Here is a 13,095-nt window from a genome sequence, read left to right on the forward strand (position 1 = left end):
TATCTTTTGTGATAGGACATTTTAATATCTGTAACAAAGCTTTTGTTGTGTGGTGTGAGAAGCTTGACATTCTGTGATTTCAGATTGATCTATGTGTTCTTTAGCTGCATAGCAAATGTGTTACCATGCATAAATCTGTCTTATTTTAAATTAGAGTTATTTATGCTTGTACTTCAATGCTTAAATTTAACAGGAATCAGTTGCCAGTGCTCTGGGTGTCCCAGCAAATAAGATTATGTGCCATGTGAAACGAATTGGTGGTGCTTTTGGAGGGAAGGTAACAAAAGCTTCAGCTCTGGCATCAATAGCAGCTGTAGCAGCTTATAAGTAAGTTTTCTATATTAACATTAATTAAATATACTTTACGCATAAATCATCTTAAGAAACAAATATTTGTTTGCTATGAAAGAGAATATTTCATATAATATAGTAAAAAAAGTACTATGTTTACCTGATCAATCAAAGAAGACGGACACAATTGAAAACATTTTCATTCTGGCCAAGAAAATTGTTACTGGTATTTCTACAGCAATACATAGGTTCATAGGTTCATAGATAGGTACTAGGCTATTAGCCCAAGGGCCTACGTAAGCCTAGCCAACAAGGTTCCCTGGCTTACGCCACCCAAGAAAGTTATTTTCCTGTGCCACTGTCGAGCAGAGACACCGATGTGATCCCCAGGGTGTATTTCATATTTCACATCCACTCATCAAGATTTTTCTTGAAGAGTGCTAATGAAGAACTTTGCTTGACATAGATGGGTAGCCTGTTCCAGAGTATGGGAAGTCTCTGGGACAGGAATCTATCCCTCCAGCAAGTCCTGTTTATTGTGGTGACAAGGTTTAGGTCCCTAGAGCATGTAGCTCGGAGGGATTTGGATTTCTTTAGGTGTAGCATGTCCAACAGCTCTGGGTTTGACATAGCTTTATATGTTAGGCAGAGATCACCTCGGAGTAGGCGGTATGCTATGGAGTAAAGCTGGAGTTTTCTGAGGTGGTCAGTGTAGGGCATTTGTTTGAAGCCAGTAATCCTCTTTGTGAGGTACTTCTGTGGCCTTTGCAGCTGCTGCAGATGTCTTGTGAGGTACGCTCCAAAAGGGGCATTGTATTCTATAATTGGTCGAATGAGTGTTGAGTAGAGGGGAACAATTACCTCTTTTTTCCTGGATGAGAACCGTGTAATTCTGTTTTGGGTAGAGCAAAGAATTATTGCTAAGTAAGCAATAATGTCTTTTATAGTAGTTGTTATAGGGTAAGAATGAATAAATCAAGGGGTGTTGTAAGGCCTTTCACTTCCCTACAGTACCATCCCTAGAGGTCATCCTTACACTTAAAAATGACCTCTTTCTAGTTTTCATGGATCACTGTGTTGGAAAGATAATTGTACTTTGTGCATTGGTGGAATATTTTTACTACCTTGAGGATTAGTAGGGTATTGTTGCCACCATGAATGAAATGTTATGGTCCCACTTGGATTAAAGGGGCACCGTTTACTATCTAAAATGGACTGCAGGTAGTACCACCAGGATGACAGTATGCAATCATCATATGGAATAAACAGTGCTAGAGTTACCAGAATTTTGAAGTGGGGAGGTACAATACATATACATGGTTAAAATGATTTATGTGTGCTGCAGTAAATCAACAACCCTATGCCTACTACTGTGCATGTAATTATACAGAAAATTGTTTCATAATTTGAGAAAAACATTTCTGTATTTCTTTGGAGGGAGTACAAGCCATAAAGCTGACTTAATAGCTAATCAGCATTTTTTATTTCTTAAAATATACAACTACATTGAACAATTTGCTAGCAAAATAATATATTTGTGTTAATAACATTTATTGTAATTAAATTTTCTATATACATCTGTTGTCTCTTTGTTCTAGAATTTGTATTCTTGCTATTCCAGTTTCCATCTTTTGTCTGTTTTACAAATGCAGAATGTACCTGTGACAGCTGTGCGCTGGCCCAGTAATCAGGGAGCCTTAATCCTCACCACTAACACCAGTGAGGGGCATCCATATTGGGAAGGATAACAAGTACACAAACAGTAAAGTACAATTTCACTTAAGAGCACACAGAGATCACAGTCAGTTGGGGCTGGTTTCTCCCTTTCTCTCCAGATCCCCAATAAAACTCCCCACTGGCACAGCTATAGTGCACAGATCTCAGCCGAATAGTCAAGCCAAAACCTCCAGTGCCCTCTCTGACCAACCAATGCTTTGTGTCCCTGCCCAAGTAGCTGACACACACTCTGTCTCGAGACAACCTACTATTGGCATTTTGTCCTTCCCACTTACTGGCTCCCTCACCTTTTGTTCCCCACCTTGCCTCCATGGACATCTATATGCCACATAGCCCCACTGGTTGCATTCAAAACATTTAACCCTAGGTCCTGAACATGTACCTGGACTAGTGGCTTCCCCCACTACTGGCAGATTCGGTTGGGTCTGTCTGCGCTGCCCACCATGGGTTCCCATAGAGCCATGAGCAGCACTGGATGTCCCTTTCCTATGCAGCAATGCTCTACTTGCTAGGTGTAGGTCTCCCTTCTTCCTCAATTCATCTGAAGTAGCACATTGTCTATCAGCTAACCAGATCCTCATGTCCTCAGTCAAAGTGCTAAGGACATGTTCCCTCACCAAAAGGTCTGCCAACCCTTCAAAAGTGGTGACTTGATATCCACTCACCCACCTATAAAAATAAGTGCTCAGTTCAGCAACATATTCACACACACTTATAGGTTCATAGGTTGGTACTAGGCTATTGGCCCTAGGGCCTATACAAGCCTAGCCATAACAATTTCCTGGCTATTTCTTCCCACAATATTTACTTCCCTGGACCACTGTCTAGCAGGCTGACTGACATGACCCTTAGGGTGAATTTCCTATCTCCCATCCAATCGTCAAGGGTCCTTTGGAAGAAGGCCAAAGAGGCACTCTTCTTGACATGTATGGGGCAGTCTATTCCAGAGTCTGGGGAGCCTCTGCATCAGGAACCTATCCCTCCAGCATGTTTTGTTCATTGTGATGACAAGGTTTAGATCCCTGGAGCATGTGGCTTGGAGGGATTGGGATTTCTTGAAGTGTAGCATGTCCAACAGCTCTGGGTTTGACATGGGAGTGTATGTTAAGCAGAGATCACTTCTCAATAGATGATATGCAACAGAGTATAGCTGGAGTTTTTTTAAACGGTCAGCATAGGGCATCTGCTTTATTTTTCAACACAGTGCAAGAGTTCAGAAATCACAGGAAAATGCTTAAAATAATACTGTAGAATAGTCTGATATAAATATAGAAAACAGCTAGACTAAATCTGATTAAATTCCTATCTAACTCTAAGAGCAATCACAGTTCTAAATAAACTTACATATAGAGCAAAGGCAGAGTGTTGATGAGTGGATGTTCTTCAGACAAAATCCAAAATGCTCTCTCTTTCGCTCTGAGATCTCTTAAATTGGTAATACATCACTGCTGGCTCATTTTAGATTACATAATTCTTCTCTGGTTCCCAGGCTAACAGAAACTCAGAGTTCTAACATTTCTTTGATCTGGCACCTGGCCAGGAAACTACAGCAATAAAAGACATAATATATGTAAAATCTAGCAATTAACTCTGGTTTCAAAACAATAGAAGGAAATCCTCAGTCCAGATATTATGTGTCCGAGCTTTGAGATCAGTAATACAATGCTTGACTTATCAGCTTTTTTCCAGCAGAGTGTACTGTGGTTACATTTTTGAAGTTCAACATTTAACACAGTTTTCTTACATTTAAGAGGACAAGCCTGTGGATTATATTCATATTTACAATGACATAGAATTATCTACAAAATTCTATCTAGCTAAGCTGGCAGCCTTTCAGTTTTTTCACAGTACCTTTAAACATTCATTCCATTGTGCCTTTAAGGGATAGATAGGTAACACCAGTTCAACAAATGTCACAAGTCCTAGAAGCTCATCAGTGCAACAAGGCACAGTTAGCAAAACAACTGGCAGATTCCAAAATATCTGAATACAATTCCAAAAATGTCTCCAAAACTACTGCCAAGTAGCTTGCACAAACTATTTTGGACTTGTATTCGGATACTTTGGAATTTGCCAGTTGTTTGCTAGCTGTGCTTGGGTGCACTGATGAGCTTCTAGGACCTATGATGTTTGTTCAGCTGTGTTTGGCCCATGTGTGCTACCAGGACTCAGATTTGGATATGATCTCATCTGCTGGATTGAATTGAAGCACTCATTCCTCAGCTGCAGTATACTACAAGTTAGCAATGGCTTGTGGGAAGGGACAAAAGATAGAAACAGATTTTCAAAGCTTCTCATAGAATGCTAGATGGAGGAGACCTAAATATGTCCAAAGCAGGTCATTTAGATTTGATGTCTGGATGGCAATGATAGAATTAGTGGACCTCCCACCCAGCCAGTGTGCCTATACATACTTTAGGGAGGCAATGAATTATGTACTGCTGTCACTGTTTTTCTTAGAAGGATGACAAGAGATGGTGGACTTGTGGTGTAAATGTATGATGAGTAGTACTTTCTGCTCCACCATAATCAAATTACAAAGTTTTACAGTGTTCTAATTTATTATAGAAATGTCCTGATAGAAGGAAAATAACTACCTAGCTGAAGAGCAAAATATCTTGTGAATACAATGCACTTCTACAGTGTTTTGCTTCTTGATTCTGTTTGTTTATAGTTCCACTGCTTGTTCTTTACCTTCCAGGCTGCACTGAAATGTTATCAGCCTGTTGTTTTATATTCTTTAGCCAATCAAGTCTTTGCTTTTTATGAGGACATTTTTCAGAGATGTTTATGGCATGCCAATAGATGAAATGTTTAGTCTTGCCTGTGAGTATGTGCATTGTGTGTGTTAGTGTGCGTCCTGTGACAGACTGACATCTTACCCAGGAGGGATTCTCTGCCTTTCACCTGTTGGTTATTGAGGTAAGGTAGGCTCTGGATTCTGTAGGAATATGAATGATTATTTTTCTTTTCTATGTGAGTTACCTTAACTCATGATTAGATTAGAAAATGCCCCGAAAAAGTTCTAGTTCCCATTTATGACTAATGAATAGCTCATACTCTAAAAATAAGCAGGAAATCCAGTACTGATATAAACACTAATCCAAAACAAAAGAACTGAACACCAGCAGCCTAACAAACTCAGAACTTTAATAACAATACAAAACACTTAGAGATAAAAACAATCACGGTTTAGCGCTTTTGTCTTATATAAAAAGACATCATCAGAACCATGAAACAGGAAGTAAAACAATTTTTAATGGAAATTCATGACCCCCCCCCCAAAAAAAACACCCCAGTCTGGTGACAGGGACCCCTAAAGCCCAGGAAAATTGTAAAGAGACAGTAAATACAGAATGAATAACACTATTTACAACTTGGAAGTTCTCATTTAACATAGACATAGAAATGTCATCATTAATCCTTGGTGAATGAGCGGCTCCTAATCTAAGTTGCCACAACATTTTACAGAACAATGATTTGTTCTTCCAGTACCCAGTTTAAGAAGCTGCTTTTACTTGTTCCAAAATAAAAAAACTTTAATCTTTTAAAACCTAGACAGTATAGGGAATGCCTAGCAAGGAGGCTCTTGCTGTCAGCTTTCTGTATACTGTAAACATGCTGATAGATTATTTTGTTGAGAGCATTGTTGGTTTTGCCTATATAAAACACTTGACACTGGGTGCAAGCCGTGGTGTATACCAGCCTTTCAAAATAACAATAAAACTTGCCCCCTTTTGCATGTTTCATGATAATGTCCACTAAGGGACCCATATAATTGTTCTCAATGTAGCAACACTGAGGACATCTCCCACAATTCTGAGTGACCAGAAGTCTGGAAATGAGGTCAGGACAAGGTCTGTCTAATAAATTTTTGATGTCAGACTTCCTTTTGTATGTAAATATGGGCTGGCTATTGACCAACTGCTGGGTCCCTTCATCACAGGAAAGAACATGCCAGTTCTTGCAAACAATCTGCTCAATATTCTTAACATCCAGGGAATATTGAAGGATCATGTGCTTTTGATCAGTGAATTTATTAATGTCCTTCTGGTTAAACCTGGTAGAGTTCACCAAACAACCCTTTATGATTCTTTTGACCCTTTCTTTTGACACTCACGTTGCTAAAGTGGTTAGAAAGACCTTCTACATTGCCCACCTGATCATGAAGGGATTCACATCCAGATCTAGTGAGGTCATTGTTCCCCTGTACTCTTCACTTATCAGACCAATGATTGAGTACAATGCCCCATTCGGGATGTATCTCACCTGACATCTGCAGCAATTGGAGAGACCCCAAAAGTTCCTCACCAAAAGGATAAAGGGACTCCAAAATCTGTCATATGCTGCCAGATTGAAGAAACTCCAGCTCTATTCAGTCGCATACCGTCTGCTCAGAGGTGACATGTGCCTGACATACAAGGCCATGTCCAACCCGGAATTAATGGACATGCTCCACCTCAAAAAATCCAAATCCACCAAAACCACTAGAGCAAGCGACTTAAACCTTAGCACGGATATAAATAGGATGTGCTGGAGGGATAGATTTATCACTCAGAGACTCCCAATGCTGTGGAATAAAATCCCGGTCCATGTGAGGCAGAGCACCTCGCTGGCTCTGTTCAAGAGAAATCTTGTCCTGTGGATGGGAGATCGTAGGTTTACCCCAGGAATCATCTCTGTGTCACTGCTGGACAGAGGCACAACAAACTAATGGGCACAGTATTTTTTCATATAAGGGGTGGCGTAAGCCACAAAAATTTGGGCTAGGCTTATAAATGCCTTAGGGCAGATAGCCTAGTATAAACCTATGAACCTATGAACCTATGATAGCCGCATACCTCTCCATTCTCCCTTCCCATACCTCAGCCTGAACACTGTCCAAAAGGGAGATGGGGTATCCTCAATCTAAAAACTGTCCTTAAGGAGTGAGAATTCATCTGGACAAATGGCATCATTAGAAGTCAATCTTGAAACTATGATAAAATTTCTTTTCACAATTCCTTTCCTTTGTGGGAAAGGATTGCAACTTATAAAGTACAAAAATGAATTACAATAGGTAGGCTTCCTATAGACCCAGGTTTCTAAACAACCATGACTTGTCCTTTGGATGTCAGTATCAAAAAAGGTGATCCACTGCGCATCCAAATGGCAAGTAAACTTTAAAAAATTAGTACTAGACCCCATCACCTCCACTAGTGCCAAAAACTCATTGGTGGTGCCGTTCCACACAAATAATAAATTGCCCAAATATCTAAAGTAACCCAGATAACCACTAAACAATGGCACCTTAAAAAGAGTGTTGATTGCAGTCCCCTGTATAGGCAGCCGCTTGTATTCCAGCCTCCCTTTTGGAGGCTAGTCCTACTTTAATATATTCCATCTCTGAGTTCACACACCCTTGGGGAAGAAGAGTTGGTTCTAAGATGCTGACGGATAAAGACATGTCTGTGATCCAAACAACTGGGATTTGATTGGCTAGCTAAGCACTGATGGATCTGGATGTAATGGCAGAAGTGAACCACCAACACCAGCTTTCCCAACCTGGGAGGAGGTAGAAAACCAGTAGTAAAAAAAATCCCAAACCTGGAAACGTTGAGGTAAAATGAAGCATTTATTCCAAACAGGAAAAAAATCACAAAGCATTCAGGATCAACCCTTCATCAGCGTTTAAAAAAAGACATCAAATGCCTTCACTTAAATAGTAAATTCAAACCATAAGACTAATCACATGACACAGTTGTACTAAGCATTTCAGTTAAAAGACATATAAACAAGTAAAATGTTACTGAAAGTCAGTATAGCCTTAAAATACGTAAAACATTTAATTAAGACCCATGCACACAAAATGTTATTTCAAAGTTAACTGTCTTCTTTTTAAAATAGGTTTAATGCTTACTGCTGTATTTAAACCTGGAAAACAGTCAGCTTCTAAAAGTGTGATCCATGAGTATTTGCATACTTCTAAGACCCCCCCTTTTTTCTTCTGTATGATGTCAATCACTCTAAAGTTAAATGTATGTGTACTTCCTTTCTCCCTCATATGCTTACCCAAAGCATTAGTTGCTACCTCTCTACGTATTTCAGATTTGTGTTCAATAATTCTGTCCTTCAACCTGTGCATTTCCCTATGTAAAATGCTTGACACACCTTACAGCATGCCATGTACACAATGGCAATGATATTACAAGTTACAGAACACCTGAAAGTATATTTTCTTCTTAGTGTTAGCATGTATAAATTCACAACTTGTATTTATATCATCACAGGATATATATATAAAAAACAAGGAAATGTACCCTGTTTTCTACTTATATTCAACTTTTTATTATTTTTAAAGTCCTTATAGCATAATCTTTGTTTCAAATTTGGACAGGTACGATATGAGAATATGGGGGCCTCTCCAACTATTCTGATTATCTCAGGCATGTTTTTAATAATACCCCAAGTATTTCTAATGATGTTCTTAACACATGATCTATGATTATATGTCATGATATAGCATATATTATTATTTTTAATAGAATTATGACCAGAATTAACATGGTTAGTATTACTAGAAAAGTGGGATCTCGCTTTGCCTGTTTTTTCCATAATAACTTCATCTTCTGTATATTTTAGTAATTAGTTATTATAACCACAGCATTTAAAATCTGTGGTCATTCTGTCCAGTTCCAATTTAAAGTTGGCCTTATCCATTTAGTTGACTGGCTCTTAGCATTTGCCCTTTGACTACACCCTTGAAAGTATGTGTGGCATGCATACTATCTCTGTGGACATATCGGTTGGAGTGTATCTCTTTTTATGTATCAAAGTATTAATACCTCCACTACATTTAGTTAGACTAACATACAAATAATTGATGGTATCCACAGAAAACTGGGCTGTAAATTTCAAAAAGTTAGTGGGTGTATTTAAATATTCTCTATATACTTCAAGTTCAGCATCATTACCAGCCCACAGGAAAATATGTCATCCACAAAGCATTTAAAAATATTTTGTCATAAAAAGGATGCAGTTCACAATAAACAAATTGCTCTTCCCAGTAAGAAACAAGAATATTGGCATATGTATTTGCTATTGGGGTGCCCATCGCTGTTCTTGTTTCTTTGGATAGCTGGTAGAAAACCCACATGGTTGTATAACTGGTTAGAGGAGGCAGGAAATACAGCATGCATCACATAAGGCCACAGCATCTAAACTGTGCACAAAAATGAAACAATGTTCTGGGTGGAAAGCATCCCAGAGCTTATGCATGTCTATCCAGTAGTGTTTTGGGAGTCATGTGGCCATTAAGGCTGCAACAAGGAGGTGTTAGACTAATACAAATCCCCCATCCTCTCCAAAGAATAGGATATGTGCTTAGGGTTGGTCTTGCAGTTACCCAGCTTGTGAACAATTAGGTTTTCCTTTAAATGCAGAAGCATCTAGTCTGGGGCTTGTAAAACCAGACCCTCAGTTTGTTGGTATGAAGGCAGAACAGGCAATGGAAAAGATGGTAGGGCAGGGAAAGAAAACCAAACTGTCTTCTTCCTTTGATGGCAGCACCTACAGTCAGCTCTACATGAACTGTAGACCTACAGGAATAGGGCTTGATGTCTGACAAACATGAGAGTGGGAAACAATTAGAAAATCTTATTTAAAAAGGGGTGCTTGAATATTTCATCTTCCTCTAAGGTTCTGTTATTTCAAACATTTAATTAATTGGGAGTGGGAGACAAAGTCACATGGGGTGTAGAGGGCAAAAAAATGCTTCAAAACTATTAATGTTATGTCATGTTGCTCAGCACATTCTATTAACAAACTTAATCAATAAAGTCACTTATGGAAAAACATATAAAAAAAGCAGGTCATAGTAAACTGTGCTATGAAAAATTGTAGTAGACTCTAGTGTACCCCCAAATCAAATAGCCATGTACTAGTACTGTGGCATAAGGTATAATGATCCCACCAACAGAGATGCCTAACGCATAGCATAGAACAGGGGACTTCTTTTGCTAGACATTTGAGAGGCACTTGCAGACAATCCTAATTGACCTTTTAGCTCACTTCCTACATTTGGTCTGAATAGCTAGTTGCTTCCTACTAGATGAGCAATTAAACATGGAAGACAAATCAGATGTTCCAGATGAGGACATAGTTTCTATGGCAAGGTAAGAATATAGACTACATAACTTAAATTATCAGTCCTTTGGTTTAACACCTGCTGTGTGCATGCTTTTCAGTTAATGAATCTGTGCAGTTAGATAAACCAAAGACTTTGACTCCAATGGAACAGGTGAATTTGCAAAATGTGTAACTCACACAGCTACTACTAGCTTTGGATATATATGTTGCAAATATTGTAGGCAAAATTCAGCTAAGCAAGTTCTGAATACTCAATAAGTTAAAGCAGCATATTAGCTACACATTCTGCTCTCTGACAGGCCAAACACGAACTTCAATTTTAGTCAACTTTTTGGTCTAGCTAAAACTGTAAAGGAGAAACGGGTAACTTAGTATTAAATAAATTATGTTATTTAAATGCATAATCTCCAGCACTTTGCAGTAGTAAGAAATTTAAATAATTTTCCAATGCACATGTAACAGAAAAAAGTACTAAACATAGAAATCAGCTTTGTATATGGAGTCGGTTTATTACTAGATTAATATAAATTATTCTCTGTGCTTGTTTCATATAAAGGACAGGTCGAGCCATACGTTGTGTACTTGAACGTGGTGATGATATGCTAATAACTGGAGCTCGGCACCCAACTCTGGGAAAATACAGAGTAAGTAAATAATGAGGAACAAGATGAGGTAACCTGGTACAAAAAATGTAATCCCAGATAAACTGCCAAGTTGCAGCAACCTACATAGATGAGAGGATAGCTCACGTTGTTAAATGCAGACATTTACATATGCAAATGCAATGCACACACACACACACACACACACACACACACACACACACACACACATCTCTGCATATGAACACAAATGTCTCTAAATGGTCCTATTGTGAAACAGCTGCAACCAGTTTTCTCAAGTTTCTCAGCTGCACTGGTAGCAATGTTAGAAAGCACAAGCTTAATTAGCTCTTGTGAAAAGTTGGGTTGCTTATTGCTTAGGTGTGTTTGACAAATTTAGAGCCCTTTGCATGTTATCTCACAAAATACACTAGTAATTCTACTCATCCCATTTTTTCAGTATGCTATAAGCACTGGGGGAAATTTAATCTTGTATAGCTTTGTGTGTAAATAAGAAAACACTAACATGGAAGGGAGAGTTCTTGTGGCGGCTAGCAATGAAATAATGGCTGTCTGTTTTTTCCTTTTCATTACTAAGCAGCACTGGTTTTAATATGTGGCTGCTGCTTTTCTTCCAGAGTAATTAAAACAAGACTGGAGTGATGATTTCCACGTTTCACTCTGTTTTTCATAGTTCGGCATGGTATAATGCTAATCACTAATATAGTGATGTATCTTATCAAAGGATTATAGGATCATAGGAAGTTACTAGGGTATTGGCCCTGAGGCCTTTACAAGCCTAGCCAAGAATTTAGCCCATGTTCCAACAAGTCAGCACCCTATGCCACTGTCCAGCAGGGACATAGGTGGAATCCCAGGGGTGTATTTTCTGTTCCCCAACCAGTTATCCAGGTTGCACTTAAAAAAGTTTAATGAGGTACTCTGCTTTATGTGGAGAGGGAGTCTATTCCACAAAAGGGGGATTCTCTGGGACACAAATCTGTCCTGCCAACAAGTCCTGTTGATATCACAGACCAGGTTGAGGTCTCGCATGTGGGTTACTCGAGTGGAGCTTGACTTGCGGATATGCAGTAATCCCATCAGGGAGGTGTATGAGATTTCTTTGTATACCAGACAGAGGTCACCTCTGACGAATCTGTAGGAGACTGAGTAGAGGGACAGGGCTTTTAGCCTCTCTGTGTAGGGTAGATGTTTGAGGCCCTAGATTCTCCAGGTGAGGAATCTGTGTGGCCTCTCCAGCCACTCCATGCATTTTGTGAGGTACATGCCGAAAGCTGCACTGTATTCAATATTTGGTCTTAGAAGGGAAGAATACAGGGATGTTATGACCACCTTGTCATTGAATAAGATACCCTTACTAGTGAGGTGGGCCATGTAGAAATCTTTCCATACAATGGAGGCAATATGGTAGTCAAAAGTCAGTTTGGTATCAACCTGGGTTCCCAAGTCCCTCACGACTGATTGCATGCTTAGTGCCTTATTATCAATGTGAACTTGTGGGGACATAATTCTCCTGAAAAAGGATGATGATACATTTTTTGGCATTCAGTTTGAGGCCATGTTTCTGGCACCAGTCATTTGCTTGGGTGAGACCCTCTTGCAGGATGTCCACATCACTAGGGGAGTTGATGACAGCACCCAGCCTGCAGTCATCTGCAAACTTGGCCAGCCATAGCCCACTAGATTTGGCCTGCACCTCTGAGAAGTATATCCCAAATAGCAGAGGCTAATATAGTGATATATCTTATCATCGCTTATTATTCATTCTCTGACTTCTATGCAATACTTTCCTACGTATCTACTTTTTATCTGAAAATGAGTTTTATTCTAATGGGCTCATTTCTTTGAGTCTGCTCACTTATTTTGTATTGTGAATTAGATCTATTATTTCAGAAAAAAAAAACAGCTGTCTTACATCTAGAATGTATTTTGTTTGACTTATTTAAGCATTTTACTCAAATTTGTTTGTATGTTTGGCTTTATTACAAATATGCCTTAGTACATTTTGTCAGTGTCTGAGATGTTATTCATCCTACAAAGTAGTATAACATACAATCCAACTGTAGGAAACAGAATATTTTATTATAATACAGATTATTTATTTCTAGCTCTTTGTTTTGAACCTTTTTTATTTAAGACAAATATAGACATGGAATGATATCATAAAACATTCTAAACATTCATTACTGTATACTGGCAAAAACACACTAGAACAAGTTACAAACATATTGGCATGACCATAGCAGCCCCCCCCCCAAAGCTATACCTCATTTGCTTGGCTCCATGGCATGGAGGGACAGAGTCTGTTGTTCTGTTG

At 38.9% G+C, this 13,095-nt stretch overlaps 1 protein-coding gene across 1 annotated transcript in view; it reads left to right on the top strand.

Annotated features, from left to right (window-relative positions):
• The window catches only part of LOC122807194 (aldehyde oxidase 1-like), a 784,671-nt gene that overhangs the window by 495,080 nt on the left and 276,496 nt on the right, over positions 1 to 13,095 (top strand). Inside the window, exons 22-23 of the mRNA XM_044078244.1 lie at positions 194 to 327; positions 10,712 to 10,799. Coding sequence (XP_043934179.1) covers positions 194 to 327; positions 10,712 to 10,799 — 222 coding nt within the window. The remainder of the gene's footprint in view (positions 1 to 193; positions 328 to 10,711; positions 10,800 to 13,095) is intronic.

This window comes from Protopterus annectens, chromosome 7.part0 (genome assembly GCF_019279795.1).
Source record: "Protopterus annectens isolate FY-2018-M chromosome 7.part0, PAN1.0, whole genome shotgun sequence".
Taxonomy (NCBI): Eukaryota; Metazoa; Chordata; order Ceratodontiformes; family Protopteridae; genus Protopterus; species Protopterus annectens.